This window comes from Anas acuta, chromosome Z, assembly GCF_963932015.1.
Source record: "Anas acuta chromosome Z, bAnaAcu1.1, whole genome shotgun sequence".
In the NCBI taxonomy this organism is placed as follows: Eukaryota; Metazoa; Chordata; class Aves; order Anseriformes; family Anatidae; genus Anas; species Anas acuta.
In genome coordinates, this window is record NC_089017.1 from 39,001,388 (window position 1) to 39,025,892 (window position 24,505).

The following is a 24,505-nucleotide window of genomic DNA, read 5'->3' on the forward strand; positions in this document are numbered from 1 at the left end:
CATATTCATGCGAGTGTGGATATTATATATATGTGTGCGTGTGTACATGTGTGTATACTATATATACATGTGCGTGTGTACATGTGAGCGTGTATATTTCATATACGTGTGTGTGTGTGTGTGTGTGTGTGTGTGTGTGTGTACACGAAGGAGCACAGCCGGGCTCCCGCTGGGCCCACGACCGAGGCAGCCCCACGGCCAGCAGCAGACCCGAGGGGCTGCGGCCTCGTAAAATGGCGGCGCCCCCTCGGGTCGGCTCCGCCGCGCTGCGCTCCGCGCCGGGCCGGGCCGGGCCGCGCCGGGGAGCGGCGCGGGGCGGGGCGGCGGCGCCTCGCCATTGGCCGGGCGGCGGCGCCCTTGTGCGGTGCCTGCGCCGGGCGGCACCGGGACCGGCACCGGCAGCGGCAGCGGCAGCGGGTCCGGGGGAGCGAGGTGAGGGGGGCGCTGCCGCCGGGGAGGGGAAGGGAGGGGAGAGGGGGTCCCGCGGCTGCGTGCGGGGGGAAGGGGCGGGGGTCGCGGGGGCGGCGCGGTGCGGCGGGGGGCGGGCGGGCGTTCAGCCGTTCACCTCCGCGGTCGTCCGCAGGGCGCTCCGGGGCTCCGGGGATGAGGACGCGGAGCAGAGGCTGAGGCTGGCGGCGTGCGGGCGGGCGGCTGCGTGGCCGAGCGGCCGGGCACCATGACGGTGTTCAGGCAGGAGAACCTGGAGGAGCACTACGAGACCGGCGAGGACCTGGGCAGGTGGGTGCGGGCCGGGGGCAAGTTCGCCGGGGGCTCGCGGCGGGGCCACCCCCCAAAATTAATAATAAATAATAATAATAATAATAATAATGGGTAAACTGTGCGGTGCTGCTGTCTGCTGGGTGTGCTGTGTGTGCATCCGGAGCGAGAGGCTGTGCTGGGCACCTTGCGTTCATTCAGCGGGTATGGAGCCGGGTATGGACCCGTGCCGAGCCCCAAACTGCAGGTGTGTAGGCTGAGTGTGCTATTTAGGCTCTCAAAATTCATCGTTCCCCACCCTTTTTTTTTTTTTGTAATATCGTGTAAAGTGTTCCAGAATCTGGTTTGAGCTTTCTGTAGTAATACAGCTGCCACTCTGTGGTTACAGGCACTGATACGTGATTTGCCATGAAATAAAGGCAGAATTACAAATTGCCATTTATTTCCTTAAGGCTCCTCACAGGGAAGACAATGTCAGCCTGCTGGTCAGGAAAGTGCCAAGGTTTATGTAACCTCTCCTCTATTTATTTTAAAGAGCGAGTGCCAGCACCGTGCTGGGTCCCCAGGACCCGTGTGTGAAGCCGAACCATTTCCCTAAGGACAATCGCATAGGCAGCGTTTAAAGGATCTTCCACACAGCCACACCAGGGAAATAGCACGCTGGCTCCAGAACATAGCTCTGAAGATGAGGAATTTCATTTCTGACACACAGGGAAGTGCAAGCACAGAATGATGGTACATGGTTCAAAAAAAACAAACGAACAAACAAAAAAAAACCTACTGAGGTTGTTTGCCTTATTCATTTTAACTATATAACCTTGGCATGCAGTCCAAACCTATATATGCATTTAAAGAACTTAAATTAATTAGTTACATGCCAGTCTTGTGTTGTTTTTTTTTTTTTTCCTTGAAAAAAGTAAGCATAACTAAGAACTTGACCCATTCCTGTTGGCTGCTGTGAGAAAATACCTATGGACAATAAAACACAACAAGGTGACGAGGTTTTGCTTTAAAATAAAAGGGCCAAAGAATACACTTCAGCATCATTTTGAGAAGGACAGATTATTTCACTGCAAGTTGTTGCCATGAAATCAAAAGAATAAGCAAATCTCAGCATAGTCATTGAGTGGCTTAGTTCAGTGGTGCTTTTAACTTATTTTTGAACTTAGGTTTCTCTGGCTGCTTGAAATACTCTTGTAAATCCCATTGCTTTCCATTCCTTCTTTCCCCCTTAGGTTTCTCACCTTTACATTTGCATATAAATGTACTTGCAAATGTCGAGCCTGAGGCTTAGAACTCAGGAAGCAAGTGAATATTAAAAACACCTTTGACTTTAAAATTTCTTAGGTTTATTTGGGAACCTGAATCTTGATTTAAGGCTTCAGCTAAGCTGTGATGAAAGGTTCCATTTTGCTAAATCAACCTATTTTCTACCCTTATAATGGATGAATTCCTTTGTTTCCTTGTACTTAGCATCAGTCATAGAACAAACAAGGTGAATAAATGAACAGATAAGAGTTTTTTTTCACCAAAGTGTATTTGCATGAATGGATCCTGAAGTTCCTAGGACAACCTGCCTTTTGAGAAAGCTCAGGGAAGGTGCAATTACTTTGAAATTTTAATCTTCACTGTTTTCCTTTGTAAAATATTTATATATCTGTATTACCTTATGATACCTCTGGCAGTAACTAGAATAAAAAGTAGCTTTCCTATTCTAGCAAAAGAAAGAAAATAAATGGATTGAAGAAAATAAATGGATTGTGTAAATTAAATTTCTCAGTGAAACTAGTAAAGGAGGTTTAAAAATTGCTTACACAAAACGTGGAGGTTATTTGAAACCAGGAGAATGGACAATGAGCTGAAAAAAAATGCATTTTCTGGTTTTATGATATTTCACAGCACTGTTGCAGAAGATTTTTACAAACTGTAAAAATCTTTTGCCAAAGTGTTTTGAGATTTTTTCCATTCTTTGGTTTGTTTTGATGTATTCCTGTGGAAGATAAGAAAAAAGGTATTACGAATACTTGTAGGATCACTCTTTTTGGTCTTACCTGTACGTGATTTGTTCCAACACACTTCTGCTGTTGGGGTAGGTTTACCTCTTGTGTCATCTTAAGCTTTTTGTACCAAAAGTCTCATCACTTAGGGATCAAATGTCATCTTTAGGATGAAACATACATGGAGACTGTGCTCTTAATTGTTGTGCATGTTGCATTATGTACATTTTGTTTTGCGTCTGACAAATTTAGTGAAACATATCACTGCATTGTTCAGGTGTGCACTTTAATTACAGATGTGTGAACTAACCATCTAACCATGGCATTTCAAAGGGTGATGGAGATTCTGTTCCTGCTGGGGTAGAGATTATCATGAAACAGCAACAAATTTACAAAAGCTGTTTCATTCATTTTAATTCTTTCTGCAGTTGCGAGCTGTGTGACTGTGCATTTTAAATACCCTGCTGCAGTGCCTTTACCTCAGTTTGCCCAAAAGACAGGAATTAAAGTTCATCAGCATTTAAAAACCTCACCATGGTGAGCACAAAAAACCTTGAAACCAGATCAAACTAATGAAAATGATTTTTTTTAACCCTTCTGTGATTGGCCTTACCTGGGAGTTGTTACAGTACCATGAGAAAAGATGCATTGCTAAATTATAGGAAGAGGTACCCAGATTTAGTTCATGGTCTTAAACACCACCACCAGTCCTCTTTTTTTTTTTTCTTTAAACTTTCAAGTAATTTCTAAAAGAGCTGCAGATAGCTGAAGTAATATTTTGCAATTGAAGAATGGTATTTGCATTGCACTGTGGCTTGCTGTTTGTTAATAGGAGATTCCTCCTATTAAATGATGCAAAAAACAGGAAGAGGTATCTAGCAGTTTTGAACTCTGAGTTTGTTTGGACCTGTTGTACTCACTAGGGATACACTTTCCACTGTTGTTGAATTAAAAACTGTGATGGGTGTTAGCAGTTCTGGAAGTCAATCTGTTTCTGTTTGGTAGCTCACTGAGCAGAAAAGTTACCAGGGTTAGCTTATGGCTTTTTACTCTTATCTAAGGTGTCTGTCTAATCTCTTTATCAGTTGCAATGGAAAATGCACAGGGTAAGATGCTGAAGGTGCTGACGAGAAAACAGGCAGTTGTGCAAATGCATACTTACAGTCTGAAAAATGTTCCTTTACCTCTGAATCTTTGGTTAGGAGAGAAATATTTTTTTCTGGGTTGTGTGAGATCTGATTTCTGTAGTAAGCAGTGAATACGTAGGCTGAATATATATATATATGTATGTATGTATTTTTGGTTATTCATCCATCAGTTTTCAGAAATGCTGCTCCTTAGAACTGCAAAGGCAGTCTCTCATCTATCATACACCATAAGTGTAACTGTGTCGCACTGTGTTGGGAGGAAAGGAAAAACATGGGACAAAGAAATGCTTGGATGACAGCTAGAATTTGACCTTCGTGGTGCTTTTCAGGCTTGAGAGCCCAAAGTAGTCGTACTAAGAAGCTGATGTGCAAAAATGGTGCGCGTATTGTCAAGTTCCATTACAAGATGTACAGCATGTGCAGTTCCTTTGAGGTGATATTTCCCTTCAGAATGGCTAAGTTAAAAACCCTTGGCAACTGTCGTTTCAATAATGTTGTGGTGTAACATTTTTTCCATTAATTTATCGGATTACAAAGTCCTACAAAGGGCTGGGGGGGGGGGAGGGGAAAGCAGCGATGGAGAGGATGGCCTGGTGTGGCTGAAAGTGCTATACTTTGGGTCAAAAATTTAACTGCGCCACGTGGAAATTCCCAATTTCTCTTTTGTTGCATAGTCTTACTGTAACCTCAACTCAGCGTGCTCATTAAAAAGGCATTTATTAACCTTCATCTTTGTACAGAGGCAAAATGGCCAAATACTGAAGACATGGATGGTGAAAACCACAGTAGCCCTGTTTCCTGAGTCCCTCACATAGGCTCTGCAAGAAATAATGCAAGCGTGGAATTCACAGCTTCTGTAACTACACGCATGCAATTTGCAGCAGTACGTGGTGACTAATTGCTGTGAACCGAGTGGGCGGTAGGAGGCTTTCAGGGGCAAGGACCTGGGAAGGAACCCTGAACGCGTTGGCCACAGAGCCACTGCTCGAGTGTGGGAAACCTGGGGTGGTTGGTTGGCTGTGCTGCTCCTCTGGAGAGCCAAAGGTGGTGTTTGGGTTACAGCAAAGAGCCTTTTTCAGCGCTGTCCGTGAATCACAGCGATGCTGTACCAGCCTGGTCAGCTCTCAGAGGAGCACCTGGTAATTCTGTGCTTGCCTTGAAGACACCAAGCGAAGCCAGTCCCAACCCTGCTACTTGTTTGGGTTCTGGGGGGCAATCTTTTTTCTTTTTTTCTTTTTTTTTTTTTTTGGAATGTATAATAAACTGAAAGCTGCTGGCATAGGCTGCATTAGACTGCCACCACACAGTACCACCGGTGACAGCTATTGTCTTTTAACGTGTGCAGAAGTGTTTCTGCGTGAAAAGCACAAGGTGCAGTTATTTTTTGGTATAACTGCTTGGTTCTTCTTAGTTTATTTCTCTGTGTGGAGGAGAAAAATGTCTGGTTTGTAGGACTTTTAACACTGTGTGTAGTAAGAAGATGGCTTGCTGATTATTATGCCTTCATTATAAATGCATAAACCCTTGTAAATTTAAACCCATCAGGAAGTAGATGAAGAACCTTGGTCTTTGATTTCTCCTCTAGCTAGGCTCAGTGAGGTGCACTTGGCCCCAGCACTGCTGTGCTAGGCGTGTGCTTAAACTTTCATCGCTTCTTTCGGGGCTTTGCTGGTTTGTCCCTTTTGATGGATTTTTTTCTTCCTTCCCCATTATCTGCCTTTACAGATGTTCAGGCGTGTCGCTTCCTCTGCTAGAACTGTGTGTGCTGTGCAGAGCTGGGCGCGTTTGGCTGAGGAAGAGAGGCTGAGGCTGCGTTTTCACCAGAGCAGTGCGCCAGGCTCGGGCTGTGCTGGCGGTGGCTGAAAGGAGCAGTATCACTTTCTCCGTCGCGTGTTCCTGCATGTTCCTTTGATGCGGCGATGCTGTAAAAAATGGGGAAAAAAAACACCTTATCTAATTTATGGCAGCAGTTCATGCTCAGATCAGGTGAAAGCCCTGTGAAATCTCAGCCTACAAGGCCATGCGATTGCCTCTATAAATCCTTCCTCGAGTTAAATACATAGGAAGGACAGAGATAAAGAACCATGGTGCAAAGGCAGAAGAACATAAGCTGGTGACCAGGAAGCGGAGCTGTAAATAAGGAGAGCGATGGGGACTACTGGAGTCGTGGAGTAACCGTGCCAAACAGTTGTTAAAATTGGTAACACATTCGAAGGCATATCAGTTTTAAGAGGAAATTACATATTTCCTGTTAGAACCACAGCTGGTCCTAATGACCAGGTGTCCTTCTGTTTTTGACTGGCTTCATTAGTTCTGCAGTGAACCCACGCGACTTGTTGGCACAGCTTTATATTAAGGAGGAAAAAATGTCAGTTAAAGTCAGTGGTTTACTAGTTTCTATTTCCTGGGTGAGAGTGGCTTGCACAGGAGTCCTTTCTCAACTGAGACTGCTGTCTCGAGCTGCGTTTTGACCCTGCTGCAGGAAAATAGGTGTCCAAAAAACCTGAAAAGCGTTCATAGCAGCGTAGTAGATTTTACTTAACCACCACTGGCTTATGGCAGAGATAGGTGGAAGCTGAAAGAAGGCTGGACAAAGAAAGCACAGGTCTAAAGATCCTGAAGCCCCAAATATTTCATTGCGTATCTTCATAATAAAATACATATTGGAGTAACATAAATAGCGTGAAACTTCGTGGAACAGGGCACAAAAGCCTGTGCCAAGGAGTCTAATAATAAACTGTGCTCTGCGATTGCAGCACATGGGGCTGCTACAGCAAGAGTGGAGCCGGAATGTGTCAATCAGCTGCTGGGTGACATTCCTGTCATTTTTAGCGCAGTTAGGAAAAAAATCTCCTATCAGATGGACTGTAGGAGCCCGTATCGATCCATTTAATTGTGCAGTATGTGGCTGTGTCCTCCTTCACACAGTGCTCTGCTGTTCTGATCGCTGTGCTTCAAAGAGATTGTTCTATTTTAAAGTGAAGAAGAAATGCTAGGATGGTGAAGCTGTGGGAAGAAGACTTTTTTGAGAGCAGACTGAAGAGTTTGGTATGTTTAGCCTTGCACCACGAGGCTTGGAAGGGTATGATTTTTATTTATTCTTTCAGTATGCTGGAAGAATGAGAAGTGACGAAACTTCAGAAAGTTTTCAGTTATAACTGAATACTTAAATGTAAATATATTTACATTTAAAATATTCACAATATTCACAAATGAAGAAGGCTGGAAATTCAAGGGCTGCCGGCCCCCAGGAGAGTGATCTTTGGGTTTTTTCTTTGAAATAAAGCTAAAAGAAGAGGGAACCTGAATTGTTTGAAGATTGAACTTTGTTAAATTAATGGAGGGTGTAGCATGGCACTGTCCTGGGGAAGGAGTTGGCTGATAAAAACTTGGTCATTGTGCGTATCTTAAGTGAGTTTTAAATCTCTGTTTCAAAGTTTCTAGGATTATTATAGTTGACATTGAGGGTGTTGACCTACTGTATTTAAAGTGTGTAGGCATTTTACTTTTGTCATAGCGCACATTGGTGTCAGGGAGAATGACTTGTCACAGGTGCTTTTCACCCAGAACGGTTCACACAGTTTAGGATTGCTGTAAAGTGCCACGCTGCTTTATGGTGTGTTTTGCAATCCACGCAATGGTCTGCAGCATTATGCTGTTTTTTGATGTTTTAATCCCTTTTCCCTTATTCCTTCCTGATTACATAACCAGATGTGATAGATGACAACTGCTGCTTGAGGATGCACAACTGCTGAGGAGGAAGCATTGCTGCGCAGTTGCCCAGACCACATGCACCCATTTTCTACCACGAGCACGGGCCTTGCAGGGCAGTGGTATGCTGCTTTCGAGGAGAGCAATTCTCTGCCAGAATCGTCTGCCCGCAGATGCGAGGCTGTTTGTTTGGTGGGATGCTTGGAGCACGTTGCCTGTACTTAAGTGAAAGAAAGCTAGCTCTTACTGGGTGATCGCAGACGTGGGTGGGTATATCCACAGCTTGGAAGAGTTTGCAGTCAGTGTAAATTATAACTGTGCTTACAACCTGATTGACAGGTATAGTTTTACTGAATTCATTGCTGAACTATTTGAGGGAATGAGCTATTGGAAAGGGGAGAAAAAAACTTTGCTGTGGGTAGAGTCGTGCAGTCTGCACATTTCTTGCTTCAACCAAATGCTCGGTCTGCCTTTAACTGGAGTGGTGTAGTATAAATACTTGATTTCCACAGTATCTTTATTAGAGAGCAATTAGTGTTGTTAATAAGTTTTTGCCAGTTACCCAAGGAAGCCCTTCGTTCTGTCTGGTGTGTGAATTGTCCCTTTCCTCAGTTTTATCTTAAATGTAAGTAGCCCCTTGGTAGGGTTTGGGGTGCGGGGTAGTGTGCATCCCTGGATCACATCAGTGAGGGTGCCCTGCTCCTGAACACGCCTGTGGGGCTGTGGGTCAGGAGAGCCTTTTTACTGCAGGTCACACAGTCTGATGAAACTGTGGTATTTTGAAGGTGCTGCTTTTAGAGAAGAGAGAATAAAGGGTGTTCATTTTCTGGAGTCCATGGTGACATTAACAGACCTGTGATTACAGGGAAGTGTGATAGTGCCTTTCTTCTATTCTTTGTCTGCTGAAATTTTTAGTCTTGCTGACTTTTGCAGGGCTGTCTGCAGCTTAAGAGGATTGGACTTGATTGCTGAGGTGGTCCCTTGCAGTCCGGTGTTTCTAAATGAGAAGAAGAAAGCCAGCGCTTAAAACTTGAGATTGTGAGATGCTGCGCTCAGCGGGGCACACGCCCTCACACAGCACTTGCTTTGCTTGGCTATGTAGGTGCCACTCGGTGCAGCTAACGTGTACGTTACTTGATCACATTGTATTTTGTTCTGGCACGGTTTACAGCTTAATTATTTTGCCAAGTTTAATGGAGACTTGGAGGTGTGGGTTTTTTCCCTTTATCCACAGAGGGGAGTAGCGTGGTGGGTATTTCATTTGGGCCTAGCAAGTTCTTGGCCAAGAAGCCAGCACTTCCAGTAGCGCCATCAACAAAGCTGGCAGCTTATTACTCCCTAACAAAACCAAGCACGTGGGAGTCTTGGTTGGAAGTAAATTTTACCTTTCTTTTGACACCTTTCTTTCATCGTGCTGGTTCCTTTATTGGGACATTTGGCTCCTATTTCATTTAACAAAGACAATAACTGGGCGTCTCTCGGACCACATCTGCACCTTGTCTCCCACCTTGGTTGTTTTCTATTCTGCAGGCATAGGCTTTAAGCACTTTGGTATGGGAGCTAGGATGTTTTTGGTATATTATCTTCCTGGCACTATTTCCCTAACTGCGTGAGCTGGGCCATCTGCGCAGAATTGCTGTTGATTCCCTGGGAAAGGAAGGCACGTCAGGGAACAGCTTAGTCCCTTATGTCTCCGTTTTTTCTCATCACTTTCTGTTTGAAAGAGCCTTCTGATGCTATTTACTAAGCACTCCTGCCTGGAAGAAGGGTCGCTTTTCCAGCTGTTGTTGCTGGTTACAACAGGAACTGGGGAACAACCACTTCCAGACCGTGTCTTACAGAGCCGGTCCATTTCTGGCCCCTTTTGTCCCTGCAGAAAGAAACCTTTATGTTACAGGTGGCTCGTGGTCAGTCAGTGCTGGCGGCAGGCCACGGAGGATGAGCATCCCTGTCCCCATCCAGGTGCATCGGGCGGCCCTGTGGAAGCGCTGTGCAAGGCCTGGCTGCTGATTAGCCCTGCTAACGAGGGCCCCGGCTGCACGCCCGAGCGTGGTTTCCCGTTGTGGCAGCTGTAGGGCCGCCAGACAGGCCTGCCTTAGCGCCGGGGTCAGAGGGGGCAATTTGCAGTATATATTTTTTTCCGAATGCTCTAAATTCCTAAGTGCTGCGGCTCGTCTGTGAGAGTGAGCAGATGTAAATAAAGACTAAAGAGCTGGGGAAGCAGACAATTACTGGGCTGTAAATAGCAGCTCGTAAAACTGTAATGTATACGGACAGTTACTAAGGCACTTGGTATGAGGCTTGGGTATGCAGCACAGACCATGCTTTGTTTGCAGTTTCAGCAGTGCCAGGGTTTGGTGTCTTCCTAAAAGCTCGCTTCAGTCAGGGATAAGCAATATGTTCACCACTGTGGATCCTCTTGAAACACATCAATGAATGATGTGTTCATCGATTGTGCTGCTTGGTGAGTTTCTTGTATATCTAGCGAACATAAAATTAATAACTGCAGTGGGAGGACAAGTGGGAAAGGAATTCGCAGGTGGCTTTGTGCTGTTTCACACATCCCTGAATTAGAGATAATGAAGAAATAAGCATTAGAAACAAAAACTTGAGAAAGGTCGAGTTAAATTAACTTGGCTGCAGTGTTAAAGATGAGCTTTGGGCAGTGGCCAATTGCTGGCTGGCTCGAGGTGCATGTCTGAGGGTCTCTAACAAATTGTATGACCAATTCGAGCAAGTGGACAGCGCGTGGGGTTACAGGGAAAGTATATGTAGTAGAGAAAAAAGGGCAATAAAGGCCTTCTGCTCAACAGCCATCAGGAGTCTGTGTCTTGCATCCCTTCCAGGACAGTTTGTCTGTTGGGTTTTTTTTTTCAAGCAAAAATAATTGTGACATCTTCTGTGGGGTATATAAGCTTGTGGTTCTATGCTTTTTGTTGTTCTCTGGTAATGAAAGGTTAGTAAAATGTTGGGTCTTAAAGCAATTCTTCATGTTCAATAGTAAGTATTAAAATGTGAAATCCATACCATATCTGTAAACTGTATCACTTCGGGAGAAAATATATTGGTATGCAGTTTGGAGCTTTGCAGTCCATCTTCGCTTCTACTTGCAGTGGTTACTTTATTTCTAGCCAGTGTTCGTTGAGTGATCAACAACACCATGTCGTTGTAGTAAATCTTTTTTGCAAAGATAATGAAAAAATATTTTCTTAAGTTAGCACCATTATCTAACAGGTGCTGCTATGCTGCAAGTGTCGCCTTGTGTTCGTGTTTTTGTGTTTGTGGCCGTTCAGTGTAGATACCCTCCGGAGTCAAAATCTGCATAGATACACTTTCTAGGGACACCTTATTACTGTGCATTAAGGTCATAAGTAATATGCCATAAAACAGGGAGGTTCAGAAATGGTGAAATAAAGGGAAGCTGCTCATTGCCATGAAGGAGTGGGTGGTATAACTGAGGTCTGATAGGCATTATTGTTAGAACTTTCTTACCTGAGCGGCCGGACAAGCCCACACTTCAGACAAGCCTCAGAAGCCTTTGCTATAGAAGAGAAGCAAACCAGAAAACAAACTTTTCTGTTTAAAAAATTGCATCAACAATATTCTTTGCTTAGCATCACCAAAATCGTACTTCTGCTTGTATGCGTTAATGTGCACCACAGGACCCTGGTTTAAGAATTCTTGAGCAACTTATGACTGAGCTCCTGTGTTTAATTCGTAGCCAGGTGTATTTCAGATGCATCCTTTCGCATTTAGCAAGGCTAATGGGAATTAATGGTAATTTCTGAGCTGGTTTAAAATTTCATGAAAAGACCAGTCCTAAAGAACAATAGAAGCATTAAACTCTGGCATTAAGTACTGGCACATCATATTGTGTTCTTTATTTATATGGCTGCATACTTAGGCATTGATCCTGTAAGCACTCGTACTTGCAAGCTCCTTTTTATTACTGTAAATGACAGTAAGCATAACATTTTTATTATTATTATTTTTAAATCTCTGCATTTTTTTGCTTCTTCCCACCTTTTTTCTGGCTTTTTCATTTCCATCAGAGATGTAGCTATTACTTGAACTGTTTACAAGTGTGAGTACTCTGTTTTTTCATATGATAAGATTGTTTCTGAAAAGGCTTTAGCAGATGTACATATATTCAGACCAAATGGATTCCAGCTAGCTCCAGCACAAGCATCATTATTATGAAATGGCTGGCATCCAGCTGGCTTGGAAGTTGTGCAGCCATACATATTCCCTCAGCTTATACAGTAGATACTGGTGCATCTAGGCGTGGACTTAGGTCAGTGCTTTAAACCACTGTATCTATGAGTAGACTTATAGCTGAAGCATTTTCTCAAGTCCTTACTTGAGCATCTAAGATAATACCTAGCTCTTCCCATTCTGGAGTGTGATAATCACTAAGTGAAGTGCTTATGTTAAGGGACTTCACGTATGGCACCTTTTTGTTTTGTTTTTACCACCTTCAAGCTTTAAAAGAATGATAAAGACAGTCTGATAAATGTGCTTGTGCTTACAAAGGCATATCCATCAACTTGTTTTTTTTTTTTTCCATGATAATGTTGCTACTGCTCTTCCTGCCTGTGCAACAATTGAATCAGAGAGCAGAAAAACTGCAGCAGGTCATTTTCTCAGCCTCTTATATGAAGTTTCAGTGATATCGATAAGTTGCATTACTTGTCTAGTCTGCAGGCACAGTGGCAAGCACGCATGTCTGGTGTAACCCAGATTGTATGAGTGAAGGCTGGATAGATAACATGAAAAAGACGACGGAGTTGAATTGTTTATGTGCACACAGGAAGTACAGAAGGTTTTGTCTGCGCCTGTGCGGTGTATGCCTCACACACACCTAACTGTAAAAAGCAGGAAAGAGTTCAGTCTTCAACTGGCTGCTTTCAGATTTCAGTAGTTCAGTGAGCTTCTTAGCAATCAGTAAACTTTTCAGTACCCCTTTGTTTTGTATCTGCAGTAATTTATGAGTTTCCAACGGGACAGAAGCATCAGACCTTCAGTAATGCTTCTAGCTCTTTCAGTGCACCTTCCCTTCCAAACATCTGCTGCCAGTGCAGACCCAGAGTACTTTATTCATTCACATTTGCATTCCAAAACCCAAATGTGAATAGAAAAAAAAAAAAATCTGACATCAGAATTTCTGCTCATGGAAGGGAATCTGTTTTAAATACCAACATCACAGAACTCCGCAACACCATGCAATATCTCTTTGTTCTGATGAATAACAACAACAAAAATGTACTTATTTACCTGCCTATTAAGCTACTTTAATCCATTGACAAAAGTATAATTTAGAATGATCAAGGCAGTCCTTGTGAACAGATTGATGTAAAGGAGTTTCTTTTTGTTTCTTTGTGTAGCTCGGACCTTGGAAAACACTTTCTCTATTTGTACACAGATGCCAGTTTTTCAGTGCCAAGAATGTTCCTTTTATGCACGAAAAAGTTCTAGCAACAGTGCAACTCCTCTTTCTGGCAAGGGCTTTGTGAGTGCTTGAGAGTTAAAATAAATCTTTCTGCTCCTTTTCTACCTAATTTCCTCCCTAACGCGCTTTCTTTCCTTGACTTTCAGCTGCATTAAACTAATTTTAAAGAGCATGGCTTGACCTAATTGCTTAGTAGAGTATGATCATGGAGAAATCCCATATATTGTCCACCAACCCCGTGGTCATAATTTCTTTAAAGTCATGTGCTCTTTTGAAAGAATAAGACCACATTGATGGGAGGGCTGTGTGCTGGAGCTGTCTGCGGAGGATTTAGCAGCTGCAAGATCTCGCTTTTCTTTTTCCCTCATTGTCTGAAACGCCATTGACAGTGCCACCTTTTCTGCTTGAAAACCCTTATCCTTCATGCTGCAAGGCACTTCAAAAAGAGACAGAAACCCTTGAATTGGCACCCGATTGTATCGTGAATCTCTGCTTTCCTTTCCCACCCAAATGAAAAATACCTGGGCGTGAGTTCCTGCGTGATCTTCCTTAGATTTAGGTGTGAGCGTTGTGTGAATTTGGAAACAGGTGTTTTTCTGGTCTGGAGAGCAGCTGAGCGACGTTAAAATCCACGTTAATAAGCAACATTTTGTGTCAGGTGCGAAATTTTTGAGGACTGCTAGTGGCCTGAAAAGTACCGTACAAGGAATAATCATCTGCGTTTCCTAGCTGTGCTCAGATTCATTAGCTGAATTCATTGTGAGGTATTCATTTTTATCTTTTCCTGGAGGACCGGTTGTGCAGCTGCAGGAGACTTCTGTGTCTTTGTGCACCTTCTGCTGACATTTAGGCTCTTCTGTGGTAGCACTGGGTAGTATCTTGGTGCTGTCATCATGCCCCCATGTCTGAGTGGAGAAGGAAAGCTGTCACTTTCAGCTGAAAATAGGAACGCAAAATAAGTTGCTGTTACTTGCTATTTTTTGTGTTATTTCTAGCATTAGCTGTCCCTCTTTAATTTTTTTTTTGTAACTTAAATATATATATTAAGAAAATAATGTCACTGCTTACCCTTTCATGCCACTTGCACTGCATGCTGTGTGATATAAAGGGCAACTCATGAAATAAACATAATTCCTTCTGTGCAGTTCAGTTGATCTGTGATTGATACAGGGCAGATTTACGGCCCAAGGTTTTCCACCACACACCCATCAGTCCTCCTTTTCCCACCTTTGGGGGAAAGGTGGGAAAACTACACTTTCTCTACTACATAATGTCAGTGGAAGCTGTGGGGGCTCAACATCTTTGAGAGGCATGGCCAAAAACAAAGGGGCTGCAGTATCACAAATCAGAGTTATTTGTAGCCAAGGCATTTGGCCGTACAGTGCGTATCTTGCTGGAGCACTGGTGAGAGTGTGAAGCAACTATCTGAGAGGAGAAATGTGACCAAAGGTGTTGCTCAGCTTTGTTATTGGAGTAATTGTTTCTTTTGTTTGTTGTTGTGGTTTTTTTTTGGCGTGCATGCTCTCCTAGTAGAATCCAAAATCTGTTCTTGAAACTTGCGTCTGCACCTTCCATTTGCTAGTTTAAGCCAACATTAATAAAGAACCAAAAATGTAAAGTACGTTGTTCATTTGAAATAAAATGTGCCTAAATACACTGAAGTCTTTATATTTCTATAAAGTCCTGTCTTATGTGATATAACAGGCTTACCCAGCCAATAACGCCAGGTGGAGGTAAATGAGGATTTATATGTGAGGGAACTTGGTTGCTTTTATCTTAAAAACAAGGGTGGAGTGGGAGAGGAATGAGACTTTGTGTGCCTGTTGTGTGGATGTACAGGATGTACGGTATTTGGTTTTCTGTGCACGTGTTTTCTTCCATTTTTACACTGCACACAGACTGTAATCGGCATGTTTTGAGAGGTCCTGTGTTTAGTCAGCTGCGTAAAAAGATCTAATAATGAAGTCCTTTTCCTTCACCCAATTCTTGTGTTCATTTTCTGGAGTTAAGAAGTTTTAAAAGCATTTTAAGCTGTCTCATTAAAACACGCCATTTTTAATCCCACCGAGCAATGTTGTTTTTAACAGTATTCATGCGACAGCGTGTTTTAATACATTCTCAAGGATGACAAGCTGCACTGATCTAGAGAAGTGGCATCTCATTGAAACAGTTCCCTGGCTACAGTCAGAGCTGAACCACTCTCTGGAAAAATGCAAGGTTTGCAACGTGATGCTTCTTGAGGTGAGAATGGAGCCTGTCCCTTGGGTGGGCGCCTGTCAGAAGCACCAGCCGGCCTTACGCTGGGGCGAGGGCAGGTCGGCAAAGTGCCCACGGCCATGCCTTTGCCTCGTGGGGAGATCTGGCAGAGCAAAGCAGAGTTCCCATGTCCCTTGGTTGCACAGAGAGTTATCTGTAGCTTCATTCAGCTCACTTATCTACCCAGTCTTCACCCGTCTCTTCCTTCTTCCTTGCATCGAGGCTCAGTTGTTTCTATATGCCTTCAAAAACCACTGCCATATGGCCTGGCTTTGGGTGTTTGTTGTGTCTGTTTACATCTGCTTTTTGTCCTTTCCACTTTACCAGCTCTTCAGCCTCAACAGGGTACTCTCTTCCTGCTGCCTGTTGTATTTCTTTTTTTCCTCGAATTTATCTCTGTGTCAAAATGCACCATGCTGTTCTTAATAACTGAAGAACTGGCCAGCAGCTGAAAATTTTCAGGATGTTCACAGTTAAGAGGGCCTGAAAATAGTGTAAGCCTTGGTCTAAAGGCATCTTCTTTCTTTATATGATGTGCTCTTAGCCTTTGCCCAACACCCTGACTGTGCCATCTGCCTCAAAGATGCATTCTGTGATAACAAGCTCAGCTTGATACTTTGTGAATCGGCAGAAATTTTGTTTTTATTTGTGCAGTCAGACCTGCTTTCACTGGAAGTTACAGGAACACTGTGACCGCTCTCTGAAGCGAGGTCACAGAACAGTGAAGGGGGGATCACTGCTATCAGAAGATGTCTTCCAGTCAATTATTACATTGGTCTTAATTAACATCGCTAATCTTTAATATTTATCTTGCTTATGCAAATTAACTGTGAAGGACAGTTTAATTTCTCTAACTTAAGTTAATGAAGCGTTATTAACTTCATGTAGTTATTAACTAGACTTAATTTCTATTCTGGAGACGGTGTGATTGCTGTCTTTTTACATCTGGTTAGATAGGGTAGGAAGATGTTGAAAAAAGTATTGCTGCAAATCTTCTCACTTTCAAGTGCTTTTAAGATGCCTTACTGGGTGTTCCCTCCCATCTGCAGTAGCTGTGTTGTTTTTAAGCTCTCTTTTAGGTGTTTATGATGTACAGTTCTCTGCATTTTAGTTTAGAGGAGGTTATTCTAAACCTGCATGAAGAACTCTTTTAGTGATAGGACTGTGACATGACCTTTTGATCTGCTCATAATGAAGAAACAGTTCAATTAATCTCTTCTTTTTTCTTTGGAGACACCAAAGTCAGTCCTGTGTACAACCTCACTGTCATCAATACAAACCTCCTAGCATAAATTCTCAAGCAACCAAATTGCACACCAGTACCTGTCGAGAGTGGAAAGACCAAGTGGTAAAGGAGTATATGGCAAATAGTTATGTTTTTCTACTGCATTTTAGATTACAAGGACAGGTTTTTGTTTTTTTGACCATTCTGCTCGCTTGAAAGAGCCTCTGCAGCAATCGCAGTATACATGTAGACCTCCTGTTTGTTTTTAGTGGATTTTCAGTGTAGATTGCCAGCAGTGAAAAGTTTGGGCATGGCTTTGCACTTCTTAACAGGTGGTTTGGTGATACTGCTGGCATACTGGTAGTGTTAATCTTTTCAACTCTGTCCTCTCTACTTCATAATTCAGGGTGGGAATAACCTACAGGGAAAAATTTCTGACCTTTTCTCCCTAACTGTCCTATTTAAAATCAAATCTGATGCTTTGAGAATAGTGTCCCAAGTATAGTGAAGTAGTGAGAATTTTACTCAGTTTTGTTTCTTTTCTTGATGGTAACTGGCTCTCTGTAGCTGGGAGAACGACACCATGGAAAAGACTGGGATTTTTGACTGAGCCCCACGTAAGTGGCATTAAATCTCTCCTTGTTTACACCACGTTGCATGACATCTTGGCTCTCAGTAGAGCAACTTACAGGAATTGAAACCTCAGAAAGTTGTGGTGAATAGCTACTTGTAGCTGAGAAGCCAAAAACGAGCGAGAAAACAACAACAAAAAAACAGGTTCTCATGTGACATCCCCAAAAATGTATTTCCTCTGTGATTTCTTTGGCTAATACTGGGGATGGGTATATGGCTGGCCAAGAAGAAGACTTCAGACAGAGCTTAAGCTATCACAAATGAAATCTGAGGGAGCAGAAAACAAGAATGCCCTAAGTGTTGCCAAACAACCTGTTCTTGCTTAAAGGAAAGTAAAATAAATAAACTTTAAAACAATCTCACCTATTTGTGCTCCAGTCTGCCTAGTCTTCCAAGCCAGGGTGCAGGATACAGGGCACCATGGGCTTGAAAAATCTCACCCCATTGCCATCTGGTCCTGGGACACGCAGTAGCACTTTTCCTCCATGACTTGTGTGAACATTTTTTTGTTTGTTTGTTCTTAAACTGAGTCATTCAGCACTCACAGCTAGAAGTAAATTCTGACTGTGAGATCAGTTGGAGAAGAGGTGTGAGAACAGGAAAAGTGGCTGATAGTACAGGCGGGTAGATGAGGGTGTGCACAGGCTTTGTCAACCCGGTTGCACTTTGAGACAGGAGGTGTTTCAGGGGAGGGCTGTCCTGCAGTGCCTTATGCTGCAGCTGTGCTGGCAATCCAGCTCAGCTCAGCAAGCCTCTGTGTAATCTGTGTGATGTTAACGTGAATCGGTTTAAATTAATTTCAGAAAAATACTATTTTGGGAAAACTGAGGAAAAAAATTACATATGGATAGTAAATTGCATAGATGTCTTCTGTTTAATTCGTAGTGCTGATTTTTAAAATATTTCTCCCAGTTTGCTTCAGATGCTTACAGCCTGCATAAGCCGCATTAACTTTGGAGCAGGTCTTTCGGATCACAAAGCTGCTATCTTCCCTGTTCTCACTTCTTGAGGTCCTGTTGACCTTTTTTGTGTTGTCCTGATGAAGTCTGTTGCATCTGCTAGTTGCGTGGCAGATGGGGAAAAGACTTTCAGCATTACAGCATGAAAAATCACATGAGTTAAGGCCAAAAAAAGCACAATTATTTCTAGATGTTGGGCACGGTAGTGGTTTGTTGTTTTTATTTTCTTTTTTTACAGCATCTTTGGAGGAGGGCAGTGCCCTGTATGTTCAGTTGAACTCCAGTACCCCCTGCACTTGTGGTTGCAGGAAAAGCTGTGGTGAGGTGCTCAGGCCATGTAAGTCACAGCCTGCTCAGCAAAGATCTCGTCATCTCTCATGCGGGTGCTATTTCGCGCTGTTCTGTTATTTAGTTTCCTCTTATCATCACGTTCCCATCTCCGACAAACCGCCTGCTTTCAGCATCGCTGCGCCATGGTTGTGTGCAGGGCTGTTGGCAGCTGCAGAGTAACTTCATTCCTCCCTTTGCAACTTAAATATAAGCTGTTTTAATAGGATATTTGTTTCTGGGCTTGGTTCTGTGGTATCCCGGAGTTAATCCTATAACGAGATAGCGGAAGTTTAGAAGTGACTTTTTTTGGGGGAAATCACAGTGTATGATTTTTATGCTCACTTCTCTCTGCTGCTCCATACCTCTGTGTGTCACACCTGTTACATCTGCCAACAGGACATGGATTTTTTTTTTGGAGGACCCCTCAATGGAAGGAGATTTTGCTCAGTGCGGAGATTGTTTCTGCATCCCTGGCAGAGCTGTGCCTGGCTGCTTACAGCAATGCCTGTACCTCTTCACCGTCTAGTGGAAGCCTAAACCCACACACCTATCAGGGTTTCAGCTTGTTTACTCAAAACATTCTGCAAGACAGAGCTTGTGGTAAACTTTGTCTGAAGGTATTTTTATTTCCATTTTTTGAAAAAGCTTTTTCAAAAAAGAGAGATAAATATCTTAGGTTGTATCTGGTGAGTGTGTTGAGAATGACTGACAGTGAATGCAAGTCTAACAGATGCTCCAAGGCAGCTCGGGCTTGCTGGTGTGCTTATTTCGGTTATTGTAGTTGCCAAGATAATGAAAAGTAATCCAAAAGCTTTTTAACTTCTAAGGTGCATCTATATCATTTAAAACCAGAAGATATATGGGGATTCCACATTCTCTTTCACAGATTTCTGTGTCAAATTTTCAAGCCGGTTTTTGGCTGCCAACCCTGCAGAAGCTGTTGTGCGTTATGGCAGCTGAGCTGTGGTCTTTTTGTCTGTCATCAGCAGCGAGCTATCACTTCAGCTGTGTTTCTGCCAGCTAGGCTGTCTTAAGGTTACACTTGGAGTAACACCTGTGCAAACTCACTAATTGCTAGGGAAATATCAGTGGTGTCACTCTGGGGAATATGAAGGGAGCTGTCTTTATTTGGTGACCTCACATTTTTTCCACTTCTGGCGATCCTTTTTTTAGCTGTTTAAAAACTCCCTTTCCTTCTAGCAAGTACCCAGCATTCAGCCGCGATGAAAGTGTGAGGCCACAGCAGTCGTCATTGTGAGTATGAGAGAAATACAGGGCTTGGGAGGAAAGGGAAACTGGCACAGGGCTGCTGCTCTGCAGATGCAAACTTGAGTGCTGCCACCTTTTCCGGACACACTGCGGAGACCACAGGCAGCTTCAGCAGCAACAATGAAGCAACAGAGCTCTTTGCCCCCTATGGTCACACTGGATGCATGGTGCAGGTTTTTGTAAGAAAATTCGCTTCCTGGAGTGAGAGGACGGCACATCCAAAATGTTGCTGGTGTGCGACCGCTGGCCTTTCCGAAGCTGTGTGAGGCACTTCTCCTCCGAGCTGCTTGCAGCCGAGTCCCCAGGCAGCTCGAGAGCAGAGGCTGGCGTGTGCTCAGTAGAGCAGCAGATATGGCCAAACACCTGTGCTGAGCTGCTGAGCACCAGCGGTACCCCTGTACCCTGAGCCGGAGGGGAAGGTGGCCAGTGGCTGTGCAGGCCGTGGCGGAGGCTTACAGCCAGGGGGGTGAGGAATGCTAGGAAATGAGGTGGGTTGGAAATGCAAGCTCGTTATCTCACCACGCCATCAGAATATGTAGCTCTAGAGATCATCCCCCTTTCCCCAAAATGTAAAAAGATGATTACGAGTTGTTCTTCGTCCCACTCTCCTGTAAGGCCTGGTGTGGCAGTGTGCGGGCATACTGGGCTCTCGCGCCCTTGTGCTTCCCCTCTGTCTTCTCTCCGTGCAAAGCAAGCTGTGAGGAGCCGCCAGTCAGCACGATTCTCCTTTATCTGACACTTCAACGTGAAAAAGAACAAAATGAAGCATGACGCTGTGGGGAGAGCGCTTTGTGCTGGCCTCCCTGAGACAATTTGTATTGAACTGAAAAGCCGGTGGCTGGTGGTTTAGGGGGAGAAAGAGGGGAAAAAAAAAAGCAGGCTAGCGTTTTTACAGGAGTTACATGCAGAAAGCTGCTGAGAAGCACGTGGTAATTTCACATAACATTTTTTATTTGAGGTTCTTGCTTCTCTGAAAGAAACTGTGGCAGACCTGGGTAAGAGGAGCTTTGCTTCAGGTTACATGTCAAGTAGATGCAACTCATGCAGGTGAATGCTTCCTTATGACAGAATAAAAGGGAAGCAAATGCATAAATGGAATTTATGTTCTTGAGGCTAAAGGAAACGCTTCGGGGAACCAGATTTATAACAAAAATGCAGGGAAAAACAGTTTTAACTTTTGCTTGCGCTGCTAGAGCTTGAGTCATTTCTGTTTGTCTCCTCAGAGAGTATCGCATCAGTTAAGAAGGCAATAAGCACAAGAACATTTCAGGAATTAGTGCTGTTTAATATTTCAGGTGTTTTCTTGAAAAGTCTGCATCTAGAAAATCAAAGATCAATGCCAGCTGTGGTTTGTGAAGTGAAATACTTCAGGGTTGCTTGTTATCTATTTCAGCATGCAAAAGTAAGTAGTAACCAGAATAAGTACTTCTGATAAGGCAAATGAGCACTTGTAATCAGCCAACTTTTTTTTTTTTAATTAGAGTACCATGTACACAAATGTCTGAATAAAACTTTCAAAGAGAGCTCTGACACATAGTTGAAAATAAATCCTTTGTTCCCTTCCAAAAATGTCAAGAGGAGTACTTTATTTTGGAGCTGTGTTGAGACAGCTAACAAAGTGTCCACAGGTTATCCCACTTGTTTTTACCTCATATCCATAATATATAAAGCTGGGGGAAGGGACAGGATAGGGTGGAACAAGGCCACCATTTCTGCAATGGAAAAAAATACAAAAATGTCCTGTGATGAAGACCGTCATATTTAAAATTATTCCCGTTGTTTGTGCACTACTTTGCTCAGCCTTTGTCATGGAGGAAGCCAAGGATTTCATCTGCAGCTTGGCGTGGTTGTTATGCTGATGTCCCTGTGCCTGCAATTCTGCTGACAGCTGGAGTCAATGCGTGCGAGTCTTTTGTAGACTGGCTGGATTACTGTAGGAAGCGAAACTTTTTCGGTGCAACGTTAGTGATTATAAATACCCAACTGTTTTGAATGGCAAATCTCATGTCATACTGCTACTCAGAACCTAACTTAGAAAAAGGCTGTTCTGGCACAGAAGCTGAATTTTAGGAAACTACTCTTTTCAGTAATGCTGATGTGGATTTGAGACTCTCGTGGTTGTATTTATTCTCACTGTTGATATGCATTGTGTAAAATGTGCTTTTGTTATGATGGTATGTATATATTGCTTACAGCAATCCCCAGTCTTTCCTTCAATTAAATAGTTTTCAAAAAAGTCATCAAAGTATTCATGTGGATTTCACATCGCTTCAAAACACTGACTACTCAAGCCAGAAAACAAAGTGTTGTTGGGTCAAAGCTTGCAGAAGAGAGTTTCTGGGCACAACATCCACTTCCAGAGAAGAGCTGAGATTCAGAGGATGCACTCAGCGCCTACAGACAATCACTGCCAGGCAGCTGCTGCTGCAGCCAGCCAGCTGCCCGCACACAGGCTGCCTCACTGCACAGCCCCCCTCCTGCCCTGCATAACCAAGTGACTGCCTCTGGCTCACTCAGGCTTCATTAGGAGACACACAGTATATTCATATTTCATCCCAAGCACAGTTTACGGTACTTTTTTTTTTTTTTTCTCTGAAAAATAAGCAACAACTTGCTGCTCGTGGAACTTAGCGTTTAAGTGGGTTGTATAAGTATTGGAAATCTGGATCCCAGTTCCAGCTCTGGGATTCATGCAAGATCTGAGAGCTGTAGAGTGCTAGGATCTCTGGAGATCCTTTTCTTCACATGACCTCAAATCTGGACTACTCCATCGTAGCTCATCTGTCTTGAGGCATGGCAATTTTTATGTGTACTTTAAGTAAAGTACAGGTTTAGAGCCTTTTGAAATGTAGACCTTTTTAACAATAAGCTGGTTTATATGCAGTATGAATTTAGAACATGATAACCTCTCTAGAAGTCACTTATGCTGTTTCTCTGCCTCAGAACAAGATCAACTTGAATGCCTAAGTACAGAAAAAATGTTTGTCGTTCTCTGGGTAGCAGCACTGACGCTGAGAATTAAAGCTTTTAACGTGCTTTTATTATCTAACTGGATATTGCTGGCTTTTTCATGATGGATCAAAGCAAGTGCTTATAGGCAAAAGGCATGTTAAAAACCATACAGGGAAAATCAGATGAGTGTTCAGAGGAAGTGGATACCATCAAGAGTCTGGAACACAAATGGATTGAGCCCCAGAGGATGGTGGGAGGGTTATTATGTTATTTCAGACAATTAAAGAGAACCAATAGATGAACAAAATGATAATGCACCTATTTCTCTCTTTAATCAGTTACAAGCTCTTAAATTTTCAGTGATCTGCTGTTATTTATCACTTTTTTTGATTCTGAAACAGTTAGCCAGCCGGCCCTCCAGAGACTTGGCGTTCTCCCCTCTTCTCAAATTCCAGCTGGAGTTCTAACTGGAAGCCTCATTCTTGCTCAACAAGGAGCACTCATGCAAACAAAACGCATGCTTAACCTGAACCCGTGTAATTATTCAGCAGTCGTGCTCCAAATTTGCTGTCTCTGTAGCGCTGCACAACAGCACTTTCAAATCCTACCGAAGGAGGAGAACACTGTATTTTTAATGAAGAGGATGATTTTGGCACCAGTGTTTGTTGTTTTTTTTTTTTTAAATCCATTACTTCGCAAGTACACTATGGTTGTTGTTGTTACAAAATCCTGAAATGACATCATCTGAATGCTAAACAGAACCAGTGCCTAAGTAATAAGGAGCAGCGATCTTTACTTCAGCATATGTCAAGGTTTTATGTTTGAACCTAAAAATACATAGACTGAATTATTAGGTTGCAGGTTCTGTTTTCATTGGAAGGAAGGAGGCTGGAGAGTAATGTGTTATGTTAGAGAGCTATGGGTATTTTGGTTTATAAAAAAAGTTTGTCACTTCTCCCATTGTTCCCCTCCCCAGGTACCCCAGCTATTGAATCTCTTCCATGTACATAGGTTGGAGAGGATATGAACAACTGAGCCCTTTCTGTCTTTGGAGGAACTTCTACAGACTGATTTAGGTGCTGTAAGGTAGAGCTTATATGCAGTCAGCCCAAGACAAAATTCATTTGCTGAGTTTGGGGATATATTGTTCCTTTTAGCGCTGTTACGGGGAGACTGTTGATATCAATTCTTTTAACTGGGAATGGGAAAGAAAGGGAGGAGGTCTAAAAAAAGAGAAAGAAAGAAAGAAGATAAGCCAACAAAGAGGAATAATGTTTACATTCTTAGAAGAATAGTTGGTTGGAATTAGAAGCGATGTGAAACTTGATACATAACAGAATTCCTGGAAGTGAAATCATCTTGGCAAATGCAGGAGCTTCATACCATAAGGATGGCTGTACTTTAAATGAGGCTGCACTTAAAAATGGGCTGGCCTGGGCCCAAAAGCAGATGGATAGAGTAAATGTCCAAGAAATTCCTGCTGAAATACCATTGCTGAAAGAACAAAATTGTGTGGCTATGTGAGGTGGGGAGTGGAGGGGAAATGGAGGTTAGGGGGAGGGAACAGAAGCAGATAGTTTCTCTACTGATGGTGGTTATACAGCAGGATTTGTAGATTAATCCTTTTGCCAGTGTTGCAGAGTGATGGGTAACCACATGATGTGCCATCTGCCACCTAACTGCTAAGTTAAATTTAGACTTTGCGGATATACATTTTTATTTTCTTGTTTATCCCTTATAGCAGTTGTTACAAGTGTTATTCAACTTTCTGAATGAAAGAGAGGTAATAACTTTTGAAAGGAGCATTTGTATTTTTAATGAGGTGTGTAGAAACTTTTAAATGCTCTATTTTTAGTTCA

The 24,505-nt window shown here is 43.1% G+C and overlaps 1 protein-coding gene across 1 annotated transcript in view; it reads left to right on the forward strand.

The window, feature by feature from the left end:
• The first annotated feature begins 309 nt into the window (after window positions 1-309).
• The window catches only part of DAPK1 (death associated protein kinase 1), an 89,099-nt gene continuing 64,903 nt past the window's right edge, over window positions 310-24,505 (forward strand). The window contains exons 1-2 of the mRNA XM_068666127.1: window positions 310-432; window positions 584-738. Coding sequence (XP_068522228.1) covers window positions 677-738 — 62 coding nt within the window. The 5' untranslated portion in view covers window positions 310-432; window positions 584-676. The remainder of the gene's footprint in view (window positions 433-583; window positions 739-24,505) is intronic.